This window comes from Dermochelys coriacea, chromosome 1 (assembly GCF_009764565.3).
Source record: "Dermochelys coriacea isolate rDerCor1 chromosome 1, rDerCor1.pri.v4, whole genome shotgun sequence".
NCBI lineage: Eukaryota > Metazoa > Chordata > Testudines > Dermochelyidae > Dermochelys > Dermochelys coriacea.
Genome location: NC_050068.2, coordinates 160,354,563 through 160,376,415, shown reverse-complemented (window position 1 = coordinate 160,376,415; position 21,853 = coordinate 160,354,563). Strand labels below are relative to the sequence as shown.

The window sequence follows — 21,853 nt, the reverse complement described above, 5'->3', positions numbered from 1 at the left end:
TATGTGCTTAAATTCCTGTGCAGAATGAGATGGGATAATGCTGGAATTAGAGCTGTCAACAGTGTGTTTACTGGCTTTTATAGGATTAGGTATAAGCATTAGTATTGTTTGAATGTCTATTTTGTGGATGATTTATACAGATGTTCTCCTGTTAATTTCTTTTGATGTGATGCCCTTATGAGTGCCCAAGGCAACCCATCCTGTCACCAGAAAGTTTCCTTAAAAGAACTGTGCAGTTAAATGGCCTTTTTAAAAACGATCCCCTTTTAAAAACAAAACAAAATCACCTCTTAGACCTGGTCTACACTACACGGTTAGGTTGACGCAAGGCAGCTTTCATTGATCTAGCTGTGGATGTGTCTACACTTAAATTTTGCTCCCGCTGACTTAACTGTCCCACTATACCGACTTAATAACATCACCTCCCCAAGCAGCATAGAGACAAGGTCAATGCAGTTAGGTCGATGCAGTGTCATTGTAGACATTGTGTTACTTACATTGGTTGTTACTGGCCTCCAGGAGTTGTCTCACAATGCCCCACCCTCACAGGTCTGGTTACTGTTGTGAACTCTGCTGCGCAGGGGCCAGGTGGCCAGGCAGCCACTCCTCCCTGAAAAGCCCTGCAAATTTTTGAAATTCCTTTTTCTGGTTGCCCAACTTGGCAAATACACTTAGCAGCTCTCCATTGTTGTCTGCAGCTGACCAAGCTGGCTCCATGCTGCAGATGAGCTTCTGCCTGGAGTACCCAAGAGGTGTTAAATCTGATTCTGTGGGGAGAAGAGGTTGTGCAGGCAGAGCTCTAATCCAGCTGTAGAAACATCAACATGAACAAGCAGATTGGGCAGAGGATGCAGGAAAAGGGCTACAACAGGGACAAACAGCAGTGCTGTGTGAAAGCCAAGGAGCTGCGGCAGGCCTGCCAGAAAGCCAGGCAGGTCAACAATCGATCTGGTGAGGAGCCGCAGACCTGTTGCTCTGACAAAGAGCTGCATGCCATCCTCAGCGGAGACCCCACCCCCACCCCTAAGAGCCACGTGGATACTTCGGAGGAGCCTGAGTCACAGGCCTTCACCATGAACAGAGAGGAAGTGGACGAAGGAGAGGAGGAGGAGTATGGGGGACAGGTGACTAGGGGATCCAGCTGTGTAGTGAGCCAGGCCATGTTTTTGACTCCACTTCAGTCCAGCCAGTCAAGCATGATAGTCAAGCATGGGCTAGCCTGATGCAAGGGAAGGAACCTCTGGTAAGTATGCTGTTTGCTTTGAAATTGCAGGGATGGAACCTTAATCGATTGCAGACCTAAGAGTGGCTATTCTTCAACAAAAAAACTTCAAAAACAGACTCCAACGAGAGACTGCTGAATAGGAATTAATTTGCAAACTGGATACAATTAACTTAGGCTTGAATAGAGACTGGGAGTGGATGGGTCATTATACAAAGTAAAACTATTTCCCCATGTTTTTTCTCCCCCCCACCCCACCCCCCACTGTTCCTCAGATGTTCTTGTTAACTGCTGGAAATAGCCTACCTTGCTTGTCACCATGAAAGGTTTTCCTCCGCCCCCCCCCCCCCCCCCGCTGCTGGTGATGGCTCATCTTAAGTGATCACTCTCCTTACAGTGTGTATGATAAAATCCATTGTTTCATGTTCTCTGTGTGTGTATATAAATCTCCCCACTGTATTTTCCACTGAATGCATCCGATGAAGTGAGCTGTAGCTCACGAAAGCTTATGCTCTAATAAATTTGTTAGTCTCTAAGGTGCCACCAGTACTCCTTTTCTTTTTGCGAATACAGACTAACACGGCTGCTACTCTGAAACCTGTCATTCCCTTCTAGAGTTAGGCAGAGGGACCACACAGAGCAGTTGTTTATGTGCACTGGGGTGTCCCATGAATCCTGCGTAGAGATCTCGATGTAACTCTCATGGAAGTATTTTGCAATCCTCTGCTGAAAGTTTCTAGGGAGGGCTGCCTTATTTTTGTTGCTGTGGTAGTATACTTTCCCACACCACTCAGAGATTACGTCAGCCAACATCACTGCAGTGCACAGGCTAGCAGTGTATGGGCCTGGGTGGTATCAGGATGCCAGCACCGGCTGGACTCTCTCTCTGTCTCTTTTACCCTCAGGAGTGAGACATTGGCTAAAATCACCACTGCCTGTGGAAAACAGTGTGAGTATTCAGTTCCATTGCCCTATACACATAGACTCGTGCCTGTGAGCTATCCCCAACTATCCCTCATTTCTTCAATCTCTCCCCCTGACCTCCTGCTCCCCAGGCTCACCATGGCTCATGGTGTGATTGGCACTGTTCTGTATCAATCTCAAGGAGAAGTGAGAATGTAGTGGTTACAACTTGTATGGATCAAAGGGAGTGAGTTCAGTAGCCTAAGTTTCAATTTCTGTTGTGAATACACTGATAATGGTACCCTCTGTGTGTTGTATCTTCAGCTGCTGGTATTGTGGCCTTGAGGGTCTCTCCCTCCACACTTGTGGAATGCCTGAGCCAGGTAAGGAGGAGAAAGAAGAGGACTTGGGATGATATGGTCCAGGAGATGCTGCAAACCTGTGCTGCATTAGAGAATGAGACCAGAGCCTTGAGGATGACCCTGGCAGACAGCCTGGAGAAGGAAAGAGTAGAAACGAGAAAAGTCTGGGAGCTCAAGCAGGATAAGAAGAGGGAGGTGCACCAGATATAATTGGCTTCTGAGGCAGCAAACAGAGATGCTGCGGACTCTGATAGACCTGTAGGTTCAAGAATCCCATGATCACCTCCCTCTGCAGCCCATAGACAACTCAATGTTGAGACTCCTGACACCCCCCCACTCCTATCAACATTCCACATGGCATCAAGGCCATGCACTAGCCCTACCACTTCAACCCGGGAGACATTAAAGACGATCACAGCTCTATGTACTCTGACCTGTGAAATACATGGCTGGTGTGCGTGTACCTGAAATAGAAATGACTGTTCTTTCCCTTTCGTAAGTTCTGTTCACTTAATTTATTAAGTTTTATTAAGTTCTAAATGTGTTTTTTTATTTGCCTGATTATAGAATAAAATTCTATTTTTTGGAACATAATTCATTTTTATTAGTTTGCAACATATGCTGTCTGGTGCTGAGGAGGCCTGATACCCACCAATTCCTGTTACTTCATTTTGTCACAGAACCCATAACATTATTCACAGAAAATATTAATAGGTGCATTGGCAATGCTATATTCCTACACACACAGCACTCACTGCAAGGTTCATATCAGGCTGCAAAAGCGCAAGGCCAGGTAGAGCACACTACAGCAAGATACACTACTGTGGCTCACTATTAAAATGGTCATTCAAGGCCTCCCTGAACCATATAGCTCTGTGTTGTACTCTTCTTATAGCCCTTGCATCTGGCTGTTCATATTCACCAGACAGCCATTTCGCCATCCTGCAGGAAACTTTCCCCCCACCCCATTGCTTCACAGATATTATACAGGTCACAACAGGAAGCTATAACCATTGGGATTTTTTTTTTACTGAGGGCCAGTCTTGTAAGTAGACAATGCCAGTGACTGTTCAAACGACCAAAGGCAAATTCAACTGTCACTCTGCACTTGCAGAGCCTGTAATTGAAACGCTCCTTGGTGCTGTTGAGATGACAGGTGTATAGCTTCATGAGCCAGGGAAGTAAGGGGTAGGCTAGATCTATCAGGATCACTATTGTCATTCCAACATTCCCAATTGTAATCTGCTGGCGGAAAAGAAAGTTCCTGCTTGCAGCTTTCTGAACATTCTTGTGTTCTTAAAGATGCGCATGTCATGAACTTTTCCTGACCCAGCCCACACTGATGTCAGTAAAACATCCCCAGTGATCCACCAGCGCTTGCATTACCACAGAAAAGTAGCCCTTTCTGTTGATGTACTCTGTGGCAAGGTGGTCTGGTGCTAAAATAGAGATAAGCATGCCATTTATTGCCCCACCATAGTTTGGGAACCTCATTGCTACAAAACCATTCACTGTGTCCGGCACACTGCCCAGAGTCACAGTCCTGTGTAGCAGCAGGTGAGTAATGGCCCTGTACACTTACATCACAATAGCCCCACAGTGGATTTCCCAACTCCAAATTGATTTCCGACTGACCGGTAGTAATCTGGCGTTGCAAGTTTCCATAGTGCAATCGCCACTCGCTTCTCCACTGTAAATGCAGTTCTCATTTTGGTGTTCCTGTGCTGGAGGGCTCAGGCATTGGCGAAGCATAGGGGGGCATATGGGGTCAAGTGCACCCCCCCCCATTTCTTCTTGGTCTGCCAGGAGGAAGGGAGAGGGGCTCTGTCCTTCTGCTGTGTCTGCCTTCCAGCACATTCGGCCCCTGTCCTGGCAGCGAGGCCCAGGTGGGTAGCAGAGGGGGCAGGACCAATCACTTTTCATTGGCTTCCTGTTCTGTGCAGCAGGGTGGCTGCCTGCGAAAGCCCAGCTTGGAAGGTGGTGCTTGGGCCCAGAACAGGCACTCCACCCTCTGCATTTGGTCTGTGAATGCCACCAACAACCTTTAATTGTTTCTTTCTATGTCCCACAGCAATCTAACCTCCAAGGAATTGTCATGTTATCCATGACTCCGCTTGCATCTCTGCAAATATTGTAGGATCAGATGGCCCTGTGCTCACTACGCTTATCACAATAGTCAGAGCTGTGCAGGATGCATGTTTCTGCCAGCGATGGTGGACAGCAAGGAGGGATGAGTGAGTTGTGGGGATTTTGAAAAGAGGCATGAAATATTATGAGATGCAGATGAAATTATGGGATGCAGCACATAACTTTATGAGAAATTGAACCCATGCTCCCAGTCACTCCTGCATGACTCATTTTGGCCCCAGGAGGCATTGCGAAAACTTCCCAAAACACCCTGCACTGGATGGTGATGAGTTGCACAGTGGGATAGCTACCTATGGTGTGCTGTACTCTGCATTGATACAAGCGCTCCTGGTCAGAATGCACACCACTGACACGAGGAGCATAGTGTGGACACTCACAAGAGACAAAATAATTGTGGCAGCTCTTTGCCTACATAACTTAGGTCAACAGAATTTTGTAGTTTCAGAGTAGCAGCCGTGTTAGTCTGTATTCGCAAAAAGAAAAGGAGTACTTGTGGCACCTTAGAGACTAACAAATTTATTAGAGCATAATGCATCCGATGAAGTGAGCTGTAGCTCACGAAAGCTTATGCTCTAATAAATTTGTTAGTCTCTAAAGTGCCACAAGTACTCCTTTTCTTTTTGAGAATTTTGTAGTGTAGACATGGCCTTAGACCAGTGGTTCTTAACCTTTACTGCAGCCTGCACCCCTTTGGTTCTCAAAATATGTTCTCGCACCCCTTATCAAAAATCGTTGAAGTAGGTCAGTTCTTTAAACCTAGATATATCATAACTATAGAATGAAAGAGAGAATTATATATTTATTTTAATTTCACAGTATAATTAAGAGTCCATGAAAAATTACACACTTTTTTTAAGTTTACCGGCTCACTGACTCTTTTGCTGTTGCTTTTGTTCAACGATGTTTGAGAAACGAGAAACTTTTTTTGAAATAGCCACACGCATGTCATCACTCGTATTTAGGCGGCTTCTGGCCTTTGTTCTGATGTGTGAGAGTGATGAAAATCCTCTCTCACACACGTAGGTAGTGGCAAATGGCACAAGGATCTCCAACGCTGTCTTCGCCAGTTGTGGAAACGGTGCTAGTTGAGCACACTAGAAATGCTCAAGCTTCATTGTCTCAAACTCCATTTGGATTTGGCCATTGGCTCATAATTCATTGTGATCATCTTTCATCAAATCACTATCACTGATGGAATCCAGGTTAAAAAGAATGGATCCAGTATCCATTTCTTTGTTACATCAAGATCTCCAGTGGAAAAATATCCTTGGAAAGAGTCACTCAACTGTTGCAAATGGTTTGTCACTTCAGTTGCGATGGTCATTCCTTCATTTTCCAAAACAACTGTTTCTCCAAAAAAAGGAAAGTTAGTAAAATTTATTTTCTAAACATGCTTTATCCAAACTGGAAGTTTCTGAATAAAAGCAGATAACTTCTCTCTGGCCGTTACCGTGTTCATCCCAGTTCCTTGCATAGATGTGTTGAGTTCATTTAGGTGTGTGAATACATTTGCCATGTACGCTAGGCAAAGGATAAACTCTCTATTTTCGAAGTCATCAACTAAATTACTGCTTTGGTTACAAAGAAACTGACTTATTTCTTTGTGCATTTCAAAAATACGAGTAAGCATTAGGCCATGGGAAAGCCACCTCACTTCTGTATGGAAAAAAAGGACAGTGTGCTCAGCACCAATTTCTTCGCAAAAAGCATGGAAGAGGTGATGATTTAGAGCACGTCCTCTGATGAAGTTTACTGTGCTCACTGCAGTAGACAAAGTATCCTTCAATTTTGTAGGCAAAGTCTTTGTGGCATGTGCATGACTGTGTAACATACAATGTGTGATCATGATATGACGTACTTCTTTCTTTACATAGGCAACAAATCCTGAATTTTTTCCTAGCATGGAAGGGGCACCATCGGCGCAAATTGATTCACACACGGCAAGCGTTATCTTATGCTCTAAAAAGAAGTCTTTGACAAGACTGAACACATCAATTCCTTTTGTAGTTAATTGCAATGGTTCACAGAACAACAATTCTTCTAAGATTTCTTTCTCCTTTACATACCGCACAAACACCAACAGTTGACTGCAGCCATCAACGTCAGTTGACCCGTAGAGCTGAATACCCACTTTAAAAGGACTAGCTTTGATATCTTCTATAACTTGCTACAAGGTATCCTGGCTCATCTCATGAATTCTAGAATGGATCATGCCATTTGACAAGGGAACCTGCTGAAGCTTCTTTTGTGCATCTGGTCCCAATACTATTTTTGCCATTTCCAATGCACAAGGTTTCACTAATTCCTCAGCTACTGTATGAGGCTTATTTTCCTTGGCACACAAATATGCAACTTGATAGGATGCTTGTAACAAGGGCCTCTCAAGTAACACAAACCCAAACGTCCTCAAGGTTCTGCTATGGTCAAATCGAGCCCTTGTAGATGTCAGGGTGTCAATGTCATGTCCAAGAGCTGCACTACCATGCGGTTTGTTGAAATGTTCAGACAGCTTTGATGGTTTGAGATTGGTGTTTGAAAATAACAAGCTGCACAGTACACATTGTGGTCGTTGATTTCCATCCTTCTCTGTTGTACAAGTGAACCCGTAACGAACATAGTTGTCGTTCCATTTGCGTTTCTTCGACATGGCAAGGGTTACTGAAATGAAAAAATATATAAATGGAGATACGGGAGCCTATACACTTTTAAATGCATATTAAATATATGTAAAATAGTTTTATGTTATTACTCACCACAAATAATAGTACAGTAGGCCCACAAAAATAGGCAAGTACTACCCAGAGATGTTATGGAGTTTTGCTGTGGAAGTAAACTGTAACCAACGCGCTAACAGTTAGCGGCTAACTGAATTAAAACAAAGCCGTGGCGCTGCCACATCATCATCTGCGCATGAGTCAAGAATAACCCCACAGCGTGGTGGTACACTGTATTTTGTAGAGAGATAATTTCACTACAATTAACTTAAAAACTTGAAAATAAATTTTTTGTTTGTATATTACAGTAATCATTAAAAAACATATAATGTTAATAAATACATAGGTTTAATGAAACAAAGTAGCTGTACTTATGTGCCTGTGCTTAATTTTTGTTTTCGATGAGTTACCTTCTAAAAAAATCTGGCATGTCTTGCACCCCTGAAAAAGCGTCTCGCACCCCCAGCGGGTGCGTGCACCCCAGGTTAACAACCACTGTCTTAGACTGATCAGTTGCATATTCACTTGCATGTTTTAAGCACTTTGTATCAGTGTTTGCATCCCAAGTGTCTGTTTTAGCCCTTTTTGCAAAGCTAAGTTTTTGTCCCAAAATTGTACACATTGTCATTTTATTTCTGTCTTAGTAGAAATAAGCACAGAGGGGTTTTCATTATTATTTTTAACAATAACACTAATGAAAATGAGTCCTTTAATAAAATGTTCTGACCGTCTACTTCTCCAGTTTTTCAGCCTGATTAGATTATAGACACATAACAGTAGATTAATTTGCAGGTTTATTTCCTGTCTCATTGCTAAGTTCTGAATTACATTGGCTATGTGGCATTGTGGATTTCAGTGTTCAAATGTTTCATTTCTGCAAATCAGCTTTCAAATCTTCTGATGAGTCACAAGCAAAAATTACCTTGGTGGGATCATTCTAGTAGCCATTTTGACATGTCATTAAATTCCCACATGGTTTAGCAAACGTAGCGGTAAGAGAGACCCAGGTCTGGATCACAGATGTTGCTGGTCACAGACTAGGTGCATGTGATTAGCAGAACTCTGTGAGGAAGCATGCATGGTACTTAAACTCAAACTCATGCCATTAGTCCCTGAATAGTGCAGGCCTCTCACCAAACAAACAGAAAATAATCATCAGAATTATAGCTGCAAACTAATGGCATATGCTGCAGGATTGATTTCTGGGTTCCAGTTGCTCAGAACATTAGAATCAAAATGTACAAGTGACATGTTTAAATTTTATCTGATACAAAATGGAAGTTATGCCCTAACATTGTATATACAATGCCTCTTGATGTTCCTGTAAAACCGCAAAGCACAGATGGAGTGGGGAAAGTTTCCAGTACAGGAACTAAGGAAACATTTTTCATCAAGCATCCTTAATTGTACCTGTGGCCTAAGTGTTAAGGGGCAGGCCCAAAAGAAAAGATTCTTGGCAGAATAAAATTTCATAAGTAAAGACTAGCTTAAAGGAATCTATTCTATATTGGATAAAGCATCAAGTTTGATATAGCTGCATTGGTTCTTAATATAACGATTCTATTTTTTTAGTTTACATGAAGATAACAATTCTTGTTTTTTCCTTCCCTCTTCTAACTAGATTAAGAAGAAACAGCAAGAAGTAGTGGGCTTCTTAGAGGCCAACAAGATTGACTTTAAGCAAATGGACATAGCTGGTGATGAGGACAACAGGAAATGGATGAGAGAGAATGTCCCAGGAGAAAAGAAGCCACAAAATGGAATCCCCCTCCCTCCACAGATCTTCAATGAGGAGCAGTACTGTGGGGTGAGATGTCATTTGATATAACTTTGCAGACATTCTTCCTTCAGGACATTTCACAAGTGCCCTAAATTCCACCACTCTTCAAATCATTTGAGATTCTCTTTTGAGCTAATAGATTTAGGAGATGTTTCTTTAGCCCAGAAGAGAAAATAGAGGGCCTGATTGTCCCCTTTCACAGAGACACCTACAGGGAGGGAAAACTTATTAGGGGAACTCTGCTTGGTGAACTGCATGGAGTTTCCTAACTGTCCTCTGCAGAGACAGTGATTTGTGGGTTCAGTGAAGTGCATGGAGTGTCAGCCTGCCACTCTTACGGGAGCTCCCTGGAAATCATGTGTTCCCTCTCACTTCACCACAGCCCCTGATATAGCATAGCTTATTCAAGAGCTGTTCTTCTATTGGTTCCCTGCCCACACTCTACTTCTGCCCTATTTCGAGGGGGCTAAAAGGTGCTGAACGGGCGATACTGCAACTTCCACTGGGTAGTCGGGGACAAGACCCTATAGAGCAACTGTCCCTTTCCCCAGTCCTGATGTCCAGCTCTGCATCCTTTGGCTTGACGTGACCTCCTCCCACACATAAAAAGCAAGCAAATAAATGTGGGATCCCCAGCAAATAAACCTGGAGTCCGACCCCTACGATGTTTGTGCAGAGGGGCACCACTGGAGCTCAGAAAGGAGGTGCGGGATGTTGCTTTCTTGGCTCTACTTCCTTTCTTCCGGCAACTTTGAGGTCTTTTCTTATATGATTTCTATTCCTTTTGTCCCCTTTGTGCCAAAGAGTGGGGTTTCATTAGTTTGTTTAGGCTCCGTGACTGTATCTGTAAATGCTTAATAGAGCTTTTTTTTCCCCTGTATGGATATTTGTGAATAACACTCTCTCAGCACTCTCAGATAGCCCCTTAGGTCCCAGTCTGTACCTGGACTGAGCCGGGGAAGCTAATGATCCAACCATCAGACTAAATTTGGTGATGAATCCTGGTAACGTACCACCTGAGTCACACTGCGCATATACTAGGAAGAAGCCCCTTTGGGCCTCATTCAGTGCTTGAAATGCTGTCATTGACTTTAATGAACATTGGATCAGGCTGTTAGTTATCATTAAGGCTCAGTGTTTGTCATGAAAGTCATGGATTTCGTGACTTTTCCTGACCTCCGTGACTTCTGCAGTGGCTGGTATGCCTGGCCCGGGGTCCGCCTGAGCAGCTTGGACAGCCCCCAGGTCAGGTGCACTGGCTGCTGTTAGGGCAGTCTTAGGCCCCTCTGCCCTCCACCAGCAGGAAATTGGGCGTGGTGGGGCTCAGGTCTGGGGATTGGGGTGCGAGGTGGTGCTTACCTGGAGAGGGGGGCTCCCCTCCCTCAGCTCCTAGCTCCACGTGCTGCCTCTGCTGGCAGGCACCGCCCCCATAGCTCCCATTGGCTGCGGTTCTCAGCCAATGGAAGCTGCAGAACCAGGGTCTGGGGCAGAGGGGAAGCAGCACATGGAGCTCAGGAGCCAAGTAGGGAGTCTGCCCCAACCCCACCAACCCTACCCCACAGAACCCAGGACACTTCCCTGCTCCCCCCAGCACCTGTGGCGCCCCCCCATTCCTCCCAGCACCCATGCCCCTGCCCAGGGCAGGCCCCCCCAAGGACCCATGGCACCCCCCAGGCTACACCCCCCCAGCACCTGTGGCACTTCCCCCCCCAGTTCACGCCCTCCCCAAACACCTGCAGTGCCCTCCCAGGCTGCGCCCCCCCCAGCACCTGCGGCACCTCGTGGGACCGTGCCCCCCCGAACATTCCCGGGGCCCTGCCTAGCTGTCCCCTGCGCCTTCTCCCTCCCCATGTTTTAGTCAGGGGTATATGGTAAAAGTCATGGACAGGTCACGGGCTGTGAATTTTTGTTTACTGCCCATGACTTTTACTAAAAATACCAGTGACTTAAACGTAGCCTTAGTTATCATCTCCTTGATGACATAAATAGATTGTACCATTAGAATTACCGAGGTAACAGAACTTAATAGAAAAAAGATAGATTTACAAAATAGTCTACAATATACAAGATTGTAATTCTGAAAGAGGAATACAATTATTATTATTTATTTATTTTATTTTATGTATTATATTTTTCTGGTAGTGCACACAATGTGCTAAGTGCTTTACAAATGAAAATAAGCCATGATCCCCGCTCAAATGAGCTAAAATATTTTTTTTACATCTGGAACTCAGAGTTCCATGGGCAAAAGTACATGCTTATCTTTGCATGCAAATTTGGCTGTTGCACATAGATATTTAGGCAGCTATCTAGCTATTTGTACATGCAATCATGCTCAGAACCAACATAAATGAATACTCAGCTGTAGGTGCGCAATTGTTTGAACTTTTTTTGCACATGAACCTTAGGGCTCTCTTCCTGAAAATTCAGTCCAATGTTTCTTGTCTATTGATTATCAGACATTATAAAGATTTAAAAAATTGATATTCTTAAATGGGACGACTTGTCCAGATCATAAAGATTCAAGGAGACAGCCTTTCCTCTCACCGATTCTCAGCAAACAGGTTTCCTTCCTTTGTTATAGGTAAGAAGAGATCTGTGGCTTGGGTTTGGGCCTCAACTTTGAGGTGATCAAAAGCCAGATGTGAAATTCTGTATGTGAGCTTTTTTTGAGTTATAGCCCAAACTCTCATATAATTTAGAATTAGACAATTTCACTTCTGTAAAAATTCAAGACTTCTCTCTCAGAATGTACATTATCTAATTTGTTCCTTGAATCAGAGTACAATTATTTCATAATTTTTCCTGGAACTAAGAGTCCAGTTACTTCAGACAGTTCTTCACCTTGTGTGCGTAGCTACTCTTGCAATATTACAGTGAATCTCATGATATTTACTGTTTATCATCAAGCTCCAGCTCCCAGAGTCATGTGATTACATGAAAATCTCATCTTGATTTAAACAAAAAGAGAGCGTGTGTTCTAGCCCTAATGGTTGTAGAGGAAAGTTTGAAAATATGACCCGAATGCACCTTAATGGCTTAAGCCTAGAAGGCAAATAAAAAGCACTTCAGATTCATTATTTTTAAAATCTTGTGATTTTTAAATCACTCTCATGGTTTTTGGCTGCCTGACTCATGAATTTCGAATACTTAGGGTAAGCAATACTGAGTCACTCAAGACTAAAGGTTTCCTACCAAAGGTGGTCTTGTGTCCCATTTGAATGTATTTTCCTGCTTGAGTTTTCAGTTAAATATCTATGGTATTTTTATTGATCTCTTTCCATAACCTGTATATTAGAGCCTGTGTTCTTGTTTACTCCACATGTAGTTCTAAGTGAGCAATGCTATAGATCCAATGAAGCCCCCACTGAAGAAGGCAAGTATATGTCTAAGGCACCTGCATCGCTGGCAGTGGTACAAGAAATCATTTCTTGTTGGTACTGCATTCATGGGAGGGACACAAGAGGGGACATGTGATCTCCCCATGTAACCCTCCATGTGACTCCTCCCTGCCCTACCCACCGGGACTCCACGCTCTCCCCGTCCCCTCCAACATCCCCCTTACCTGTCTAAAATTTTACAACTGCATCTGTTAAACAGATGCAGTTGTAAAATGATGCTTTGGGCCCCTGGTGCCACGTGTACTTCCAGGTGTCATTGAGGATCCAGCAGCACCCCAAATTGAAAACTTCTTAAATTAAAGAAGGATAGGAAGGACAATCATCCCACTTTCCCTTAACACACCGAGCAACTCTGGGAACAAAACAGGCAATGAGCTGTGCAGATGTGAAAAATTCCTAGAAATTGAAAGATATAAAACCATCACATCTACCACACACAAGGATACAGAGAACGGAAAGAGCAGAGAGGGAAGGAAGATATGAATGGAAAAAAAGAGAGGAAATGTAAAGAGGAAAGGTTTATAGGAGAATCTTCCTTGATATTTGAGTTCTCTCTTTCAGCCAGGTATAGTGCATTTTTCCTAGACAGTGGCTTATATAAAATAATAATTCCCCCAGCGTTTCAGTCCGTTAGCTCCCAGTGCTACAAGGGGAAATTTATTTCTTTCCCTACTGGTGAGTTGAGTTTTCTTGTTGCATAATTAGATTGAACTCCCTTATATATTATTCTAGACAGAGCCCTACATCTTTTCCCTGTTTTATAGTTTGGTATTAGATACATCTTGTAATGCCAGGTTCAGCATCAGACATTTTTCCAGAACATGAAGGTTCTGGAAACAATAGCAGCAGATGTGTCACATGTGGAATAGAAAACAATAAACCTCATGGGCACATAGCCAGATATGGAGGGACAGAGACTGCTCAGCCTGCAAAACTGCAAGAGCTGTTGCCCAAAAGTGAATCTTTCATTTATCCAGTCAACCAGGCCACTTAGATCCTTTAGTTCTGTGCCCATACTGATTTCAGTCAGCTTCTACATCGCACCGTTTAGTCACCATTAGAGCTTGGTTAGCTACTTACAGCACATAGATCATTCCTTTGACTCCTGTTTGAGAATTATCCATGAACAGATTTTGATTTTATTTATTACAGACTTGCTCATCATTTACAATTGTTAAACAAAATAGTCTTGAAACCTATTCCTCATTCATGTCATGACTGGTCTGACATGGGCCCATGACTTAGTTACATGGGCCCAGATCCTCAAAGGTATTTAGGCACCTAATTCCCATTGAAATGCCTGGGTGTTGGGTTCCTAAATACCTTTGAAGATCTGGGCCCAGCTGTTATCCTTTCTGCTCCCTGACTTGTTGACAAGCATTCATAAACAGGAGGAAAAGGTGTTCAGAACCTGAGACAGATAGATGGTTCCAACACAAAACCTCATGAAAAGGCATCTCCTCAAGTACCTAAGAGAACTTCACTGTCTAGGAACATTCTTTCAGATTAAAATGTTACTTGTACAAATGTTGTGAGACATGAATTAAAAGGGAAGCGCTTCTCCTGCTGGGCATTGGAGTGGAGGATCTCCCCTATTCAGTTTTCTCTGCAGTCCATTCTGGACTACCAGCTTCATTTGAAACATCAGGGCCTAGCCTTCTCCTCAATCAAGGCCTTCCATCCCTGTGTCCAGGGCAGATCAGTATTCGCGCATGAAATGACGATCAGGTTTCTTAAGGACCTCGAAAGGCTTTTTCCACTGGTCCAGGACCCGGTGCCCCAATAGGACCTTAGCCTAATCCTCCCTAGGGTCACTGGCCCTCCCTTTGAGCCTCTCCTTCTGGCCACCTGTTCTCTTTCACATCTGTTGTGGAAGGTTGCTTTCCTTGTTGCTATCACTTCAGTGAGGTGAATCTCAGAGATTAAAGCCCTTAGTCAGAGCCTCCACACATGGTGTTCTACAAGGACAAGGATCAGTTACATCCCCATCCAGCTTTCCTGCCAACGGTGGTGTTGCCCTTTCATGTTAACCAGGACATTTTCGTCCCAGCATTCTGACCAAAGCCTCACACGTCCAGTGAGGAGAGGCGTTTGCACACCCTGGATGTCAGACGGGCTCTGGCTCTCTACTTAGAGCACACCAAGCCCTTTTGCAGATCGACTCAACTCTTTGTCACAGTGGCTGACAGGATGAAAGGCCTCCCAGTGTCTTCACAGAGGCTTTCATCTTGGATTACTACCTGCATCCGTACTTGCTATGAGTCAGCACAGATTGTACCTCTACCAATAGCGATGGCCCATTCAGCTAGAGCTCAGGCATCATCATCAGCCTTCCTGGCACAAATCCCTATCCAGGATATCTGCAGGACCACAATGTGGTCATCGGTGCACACCTTCACGACCCACTACATCATCACCCAGCAGGCCAGAGATGACTCTGGCTTTGGCAAAGCTGTGTTGCAATCGACATGTTCATGAACTCCTACCCGCCTCTGGAGATACTGCTTGGGAGTCACCTAACATGGAATAGACATGAGCAAGCGCTCGAAGAAGAAAAAATGTTTACTAACCTTCTGTAACTGTTGTTCTTAGAGATGTGTTGCTCATGTCCATTTCATGACTCGCTTTCCTTCCCCTCTGTCAGAGTTCCAGCAAGAAGGAACTGAGGGAGAGTGGGGCCACCGGTGCCCCTTATACTGGTGCATATGCACGCCACTCCAGAGAGTGCCAGAGCCGGTCTCCTATGGATACCACTGAGGGAAAAACTTCCAGCACTGATGCATGTGGCAAGCACAGACACCTAACATGGAATGGACATAAGCAACACATCTTGAAGAACAACAGTTATGGAAGGTTAGTATCCGTTTTTTATGAGTAAGGGTCAAAGGAGGTACCTGGTACAGTTAGTTTGCCATTTTGAGCTTGAATGTAAATTCAAATCAAGAAGTGCTTACTTTTCTTATATAAATATTAAGGGTGGAGGGACAGATAACAGACCCTGTTTATCTTAAGATAGGCGAATGCAAGGTATCTAATTTACCTCGATTTCAGTAAGGCATTTGTTACGGTTCCACATGGGGAATTATTAGCTAAATTGGCAAAGATGGGGATCAATATGAAAATTGAAAGGTGGATAAGGAACTGGTTAAAGCAGAGGCTACAGCGGGTCATACTGAAAGGTGAACTGTCAGTCTGGAAGGAGATTACTACTGGAGTTCCTCAGGGATCAGTTTTGGGACCAGTCTTATTCAATTTTTTTATTACTGACCTTGGCACAAAAAGTGGGAATGTGCTAACAAAGTTTGTGGATGACACGAAGCTGGGAAATATTGCCAATACAGAGAGGGACCGGGATATCTTATAGGAAGATCTGGATGACCTTGTTAACTGGAGTAATAGTAAAAGGATGAAATTTAATAGTGAAAAGTGCAAGGACATGCATTTAGGGATTAATAACAAGAATTTTTGTTATAAGCTGGGGACGTATCACTTGGAAGTAACAGAGGAGGAGAAGGATCTCAGAGTATTGGTTGATCACAGGATGACTGTGAGCTGCCAATGTGATATGGCTGTGAAAAAAGCTAATGTGGTCTTGGGATGCATCAGGCGAGGTATTTCCAGTAGAGATAAGGAGCTGTTAGTACCATTATACAAGGCACTGGTGAGACCTCATCTGGAATATTGTGTGCAGTTCTGGTTTCCCATGTTTAAGAAGGAAGAATTCAAACTGGAACAGGTACAGAGAAGGGCTACTAGGATGATCCGAGGAATGGAAAACCTGTTTTATGAAAGGAGACTCAAAGAGCTTGGCTTGTTTAGCCTAACTAAAAGAAGGTTGAGGGGAGATATGATTGCGCTCCATAAATATATCAGAGGGATAAATACCAGGGAGGGAGAGGAATTATTTAAGATCATTACCAATGTGGACATAAGAACAAATGGATATAAACTGGCCATTGGGAAGTTTAGACTTGAAATTAGATGAAGGTTTCTAACCATCAGAGGAGTGAAGTTCTGGAATGGCTTTCCAAGGGGAGCAATGGAGGCAAAAGACATATCTGGCTTCAAGACTAAGTTTGATAAATTTCTGGAGGGGATGGTATGATGGGATAGCCTAATTTTGGCAATTAATTGATCTTTGACTATTAGCAGTAAATATGCCCAATGGCCTGTAATGGGATGCTAGATAGGGTGGGATCTGAGTTACTACAGAGAATTCTTTCCTGGGTGTCTGGCTCGTGAGTCTTGCCCACATGCTCAGGGTTTAACTGATCACCATATTTGGGGTCGGGAAGGAATTTTCCTCCAGGGCAGATTGGCAGAGGCCCTGGGGTTTTTTTGCCTTTCTCTGCAGCGTGGGGCACGGGTCACTTGCTGGAGGATTCTCTGCACCTTGAAGTCTTTAAACCACAAGTTGAGGACTTCAGTAGTTCAGACATAGGTCAGAGGTTTGTTACAGGAGTGGGGGGGTGAGATTCTGGGACCTGCGTTATGCAGGAGGTCAGATTAGGCGATCATAATGGTCCTTTCTGACCTTAAAGTCTATGAGTCTGTACCTTTCCCCCAACTTCTTGGGGACAGTGTCATGATAAAGATTTTTGAGATTCCATAAAGATAAGTTACATGGTGACTGTATATCATTAAATAGCAACTGCCTTATAAAGCTAGGCAGACCAGCTGCAGTACCTGTAAATTATAAATGTGCAGTATTTGACTCTGTGTGTGAAACTATATTGGGAAAAAAGAATTTGGATGTTACTACAAATTTATATTTATACAACATCCTTTGTGAAAACATCTCAGAGTACTGTGCAGTGTTCTTTTTTTAAAAAAGGCAGTTACGATAACCATTTTTAAAAGATAAATCAAATGAGTCTTAAGATTAGCCTTACAAGAGTTCTAATGTGAGCAGGACTCAAGTTTCATACATAAGGAGCATAGCACAGCAGGCTTGTTACAGAATCTAATTTTAGTATTTGGTTGGACACCTGGAAATGCTATTTGGATTAATAACGGATGGAAATACATACAAATGCAACAGGCCAAATCCTTCCTCCTGTCTCTGGGGATGTAGCAGAAATAGCACATTTCTGCTGGATGTGTAGGTATCAGACTCTGGAGCAGTACTTATATAAAGGGAGTAGGAAGAGGCATTATGGGCCAGTTGAAGACATGGACAGTGGTTCATGAACTGGTCCACAAATACTTATAGATTCATAGATTCATAGATACTAAGGTCAGAAGGGACCACTCTGATCATCTAGTCCGACCTCCTGCACAGCGCAGGCCACAGAATGTCACCCACCACTCCTATGAAAAACCTCACCCATGTCTGAGCTATTGAAGTCCTCAAATCATGGTTCAAAACTTCAAGGAGCAGAGAAGCCTCCCTCCAGTCAACCATGCCCTATGCTACAGAGGAAGGCGAAAAACCTCCAGGGCCTCTCCAATCTGCCCTGGAGGAAAACTCCCTCCCGACCCCAAACATGGCAATCAGCCAAACCCTGAGCACATGGGCAAGATTCACCAGCCAGATACCCAGGAAAGAGTTTTCTATAGTAAATCAGATCCCATCCATCTAATATCCCATCTCAGGGGATTTGGCCTATTTACCCTGAATATTTAAAGATCAATTACTTACCAAAATCCCATTATCCCATCATACCATCTCCTCCATAAACTTATCGAGTAGAATCTTAAAACCAGATAGATCTTTTGCCCCCACTGCTTCCCTTGGAAGGTTATTCCAAAACTTCACTCCTCTGATGGTTAAAAACCTTTGTCTGATTTCAAGTCTAAACTTCCTGGTGGTCAGTTTATACCCATTTGTTCTTGTGTCCACATTGGTGCTGAGCTTAAATAATTCCTCTCCCTCTCCTATATTTATCCCTCTGATATATTTATAGAGAGCAATCATATCTCCCCTCAACCTTCTTTTAGTTAGGCTAAACAAGCCAAGCTCCTTAAGTCTCCTTTCATAAGACAAGTTTTCCATTCCTCGGATCATCCTAGTAGCCCTTCTCTGTACCTGCTCCAGTTTGAATTCATCCTTTTTAAACATGGGAGACCAGAACTGCACACAGTATTCTAGGTGAGGTCTCACCAGTGCCTTGTATAACGGTACTAAAACCTCCTTATCCCTACTGGAAATGCCTCTCCTGATGCATCCCAAAACCGCATTAGCTTTTTTCACAGCCATATCACATTGGCAGCTCATAGTCATCCTATGATCAACCAATACTCCAAGGTCCTTCTCCTCTTCCGTTACTTCTAATTGATGCGTCCCCCAACTTATAACTAAAATTCTTGTTATTAATCCCTAAATGCATAACCTTACACTTCTCACTATTAAATTTCATCCTATTACTATTACTCCAGTTTACAAGGTCATCCAGATCCTCCTGTATAATATCCCGATCCTTCTCCGAATTGGCAATACCTCCCAGCTTTGTATCATCTGCAAACTTTATAGCAGACTCCCACTTTTTGTGCCAAGGTCAGTAACAAAAAGATTAAATAAGATTGGTCCCAAAACCGATCCCTGAGGAACTCCACTGGTAACCTCCCTCCAACCTGACAGTTCGCCTTTCAGTAGGACCCGTTGCAGTCTCCCCTTTAACCAATTCCTTATCCACCTTCTGATGTTCATATTGATCCCCATCTTCTCCAATTTAACTAATAATTCCCCATGTGGCACGGTATCAAATGCCTTACTGAAATCTAGGTAAATTAGATCCACTGCATTTCCTTTATCTAAAAAATCTGTTACTTTTTCAAAAAAGGAGATTAGGTTGGTTTGGCACGATCTACCTTTTGTAAAACCATGTTGTATTTTGTCCCATTTACCATTGACTTCAACGTCCTTAACTAATTTCTCCTTCAAAATTTTTTCCAGGACCTTGCATACTACAGATGTCAAACTAACTGGCCTGTAGTTACCCGGATCACTTTTTTTTCCTTTCTTAAAAATAGGAACTATATTAGCAATTCTCCAATCATTCGGTACTATTCCTGAGTTTACAGATTCATTAAAAATTCTTGCTAATGGGCTTGCAATTTCAGGTGCCAATTCCTTTAATATTCTTGGATGAAGATTATCTGGGCCCCCCGATTTAGTCCCATTAAGCTGTTTCAGTTTCGCTTCTACCTCTGATATGGTAATATCTACCTCTATATCCTCCTTCCCATTTGTCATGCTACCATTATCCCCAAGATCCTCTTTAGCCTTATTAAAGACTGAGGCAAAGTATTTGTTTAGATATTGGGCCATGCCTAGATTATCTTTAACCTCCGCTCCATCCTCAGTGTTAAGCGGCCCCACTTCTTCCTTCTTAGTTTTCTTCTTATTTATATGGCTATAGAACCTTTTACTATTGGTTTTAATTCCCTTTGCAAGGTCCAACTCTACTCGACTTTTAGCCTCTCTGACTTTATCCCTACATCTTCTGACCTCAATTAGGTAGCTTTCCTTGCTGATCCCTCCCATCTTCCACTCCCTGTATGCTTTCTGCTTCTTCATAATCACCTCTCTAAGATGCTTGCTCATCCAGCTTGATCTACAACTCCTTCCTATGAATTTTTTCCCCTTTCTTGGGATACAGGCTTCCGATAGCTTCTGCAGTTTTGATTTAAAGTAATCCCAGGCCTCAACTACCTTTAGATCCATAAGTTCTTCAGTCCAATCCACTTCCCTAACTAATTTCCTTAATTTTTGAAAGTCAGCCCTTTTGAAATCAAAAACCCTAGTTGCAGATTTATTTTTGTTAATCCTTCCATTTAGTTTGAACTGAATTAGCTCATGATCACTTGAGCCAAGATTGTCCCCTACAACCATTTCTTCTATGAGGTCCTCGCTACTCACCAAAATTAAATCTAAAATGGCATCCCCTCTAGTCGGTTCAGCAACTACTTGATGAAGGAATCCATCAGCTATCGCATCTAGGAAAATCTGAGCCCTATTATTATTACTAGCACTGGTCCTCCAGTCTATATCTGGGAAGTTAAAGTCTCCCATGATCATGCAGTTTCCATTAGTATTTACTTTATTAAAGACATTAAAAAGGGCTCTATCCATATCCAAATTAGATCCCGGAGGTCTATAGCACACCCCAAGCACTATCGTAGGAGAGGCTTTACTAGTTTTCTTCCCCAATGTAATTTTTGCCCAGACGGACTCTGTCTTATCCATTGCATCGCTTCTTATTTCTTTACATTCTAACTCATTGTTGATATACAATGCTACTCCACCCCCTTCCTTTGTTTCTGTCTTTCCTAAACAGCACATACCCTTCAATACCTGTAGTCCAGTCATGACTACTATTCCACCATGTTTCTGTTATCCCTATAATATCTGGTTTCACTTCCTGCACCAGTAGCTCTAGTTCCTCCATTTTATTACCTAGACTCCTCGCATTGGTGTACAAACATCTTAATTTTTGCTGTTTGGCCTCGCTCACATTTTGTACCCTATTAGGGACAGTCATTCTACAGCCAGTATAACCTATTAGACTAGTATCCACACCGCCCTCGCTCCTTATATACATTCTCCTACCCATGGCTGTATCCTTTCTTACTTCATCTTCTTCCCTCTCAATGCTAAAATCTGGCGTGGAGATTTTCTGGACATCTCCCATCCATCTCCCCCCAATTCCTAGTTTAAAGCTCTCTTTATCAGTTGTGCCAGCCTCGATCCTAGAAGTCTATTTCCTTCCCTACTCAGATGAAGTCCATCCCGAGAGAACTGACCTCTGTCCGTGAATGCCTCCCAGTGGCCATACATCCCAAAGCCCTCCTTATAGCACCACTGCCTAAGCCATCTGTTGACAGTCATAATCTTGTCACACCTTTGTTGCCCTTCTCTAGGAACAGGAAGGATCCCGCTAAAGATCACCTGAGCCTCAATTTCCTTAAGCGTCTTCCCCAGCCTAGCATAGTCTCCCTTGATACTTTCCAGCGAGAATCTGGCTGTATCATTTGTTCCCACATGAAGGATAATTAGGGGATTCTTTCCCGCTCCCTTGAGGATCCTTTTCAACCTCAGGTCTACATCCCGTATCTTAGCACCTGGAAGACAGCACACCCTTCTATTCTCAGGATCAGCTCTAGTTACAGGCCTGTCTATTCTTCTCAATAAAGAGTCCCCGATCACATAGACCTGCCTTTTCCTGGTGACGGTGCTATTCTCCAGTCTCTCCCCTGTTCCCTCTGGCTGCAAGTTCTTTCCATTCCTGTTTTCCCTTACAATTTTCTTCAACCCATCCTGTATCCTCCTGGGGCTCATATTTGGTGTAGTCTCCCTTGACTCTTCCCCTTTTTCTATAGGG

The 21,853-nt window shown here is 43.3% G+C and overlaps 1 protein-coding gene across 1 annotated transcript in view; it reads left to right on the top strand.

The window, feature by feature from the left end:
- Positions 1-21,853, top strand: part of LOC122458571 (SH3 domain-binding glutamic acid-rich protein-like) — a 54,191-nt gene that overhangs the window by 10,110 nt on the left and 22,228 nt on the right. Inside the window, exon 2 of the mRNA XM_043507219.1 lies at positions 8,971-9,156. Coding sequence (XP_043363154.1) covers positions 8,971-9,156 — 186 coding nt within the window. The remainder of the gene's footprint in view (positions 1-8,970; positions 9,157-21,853) is intronic.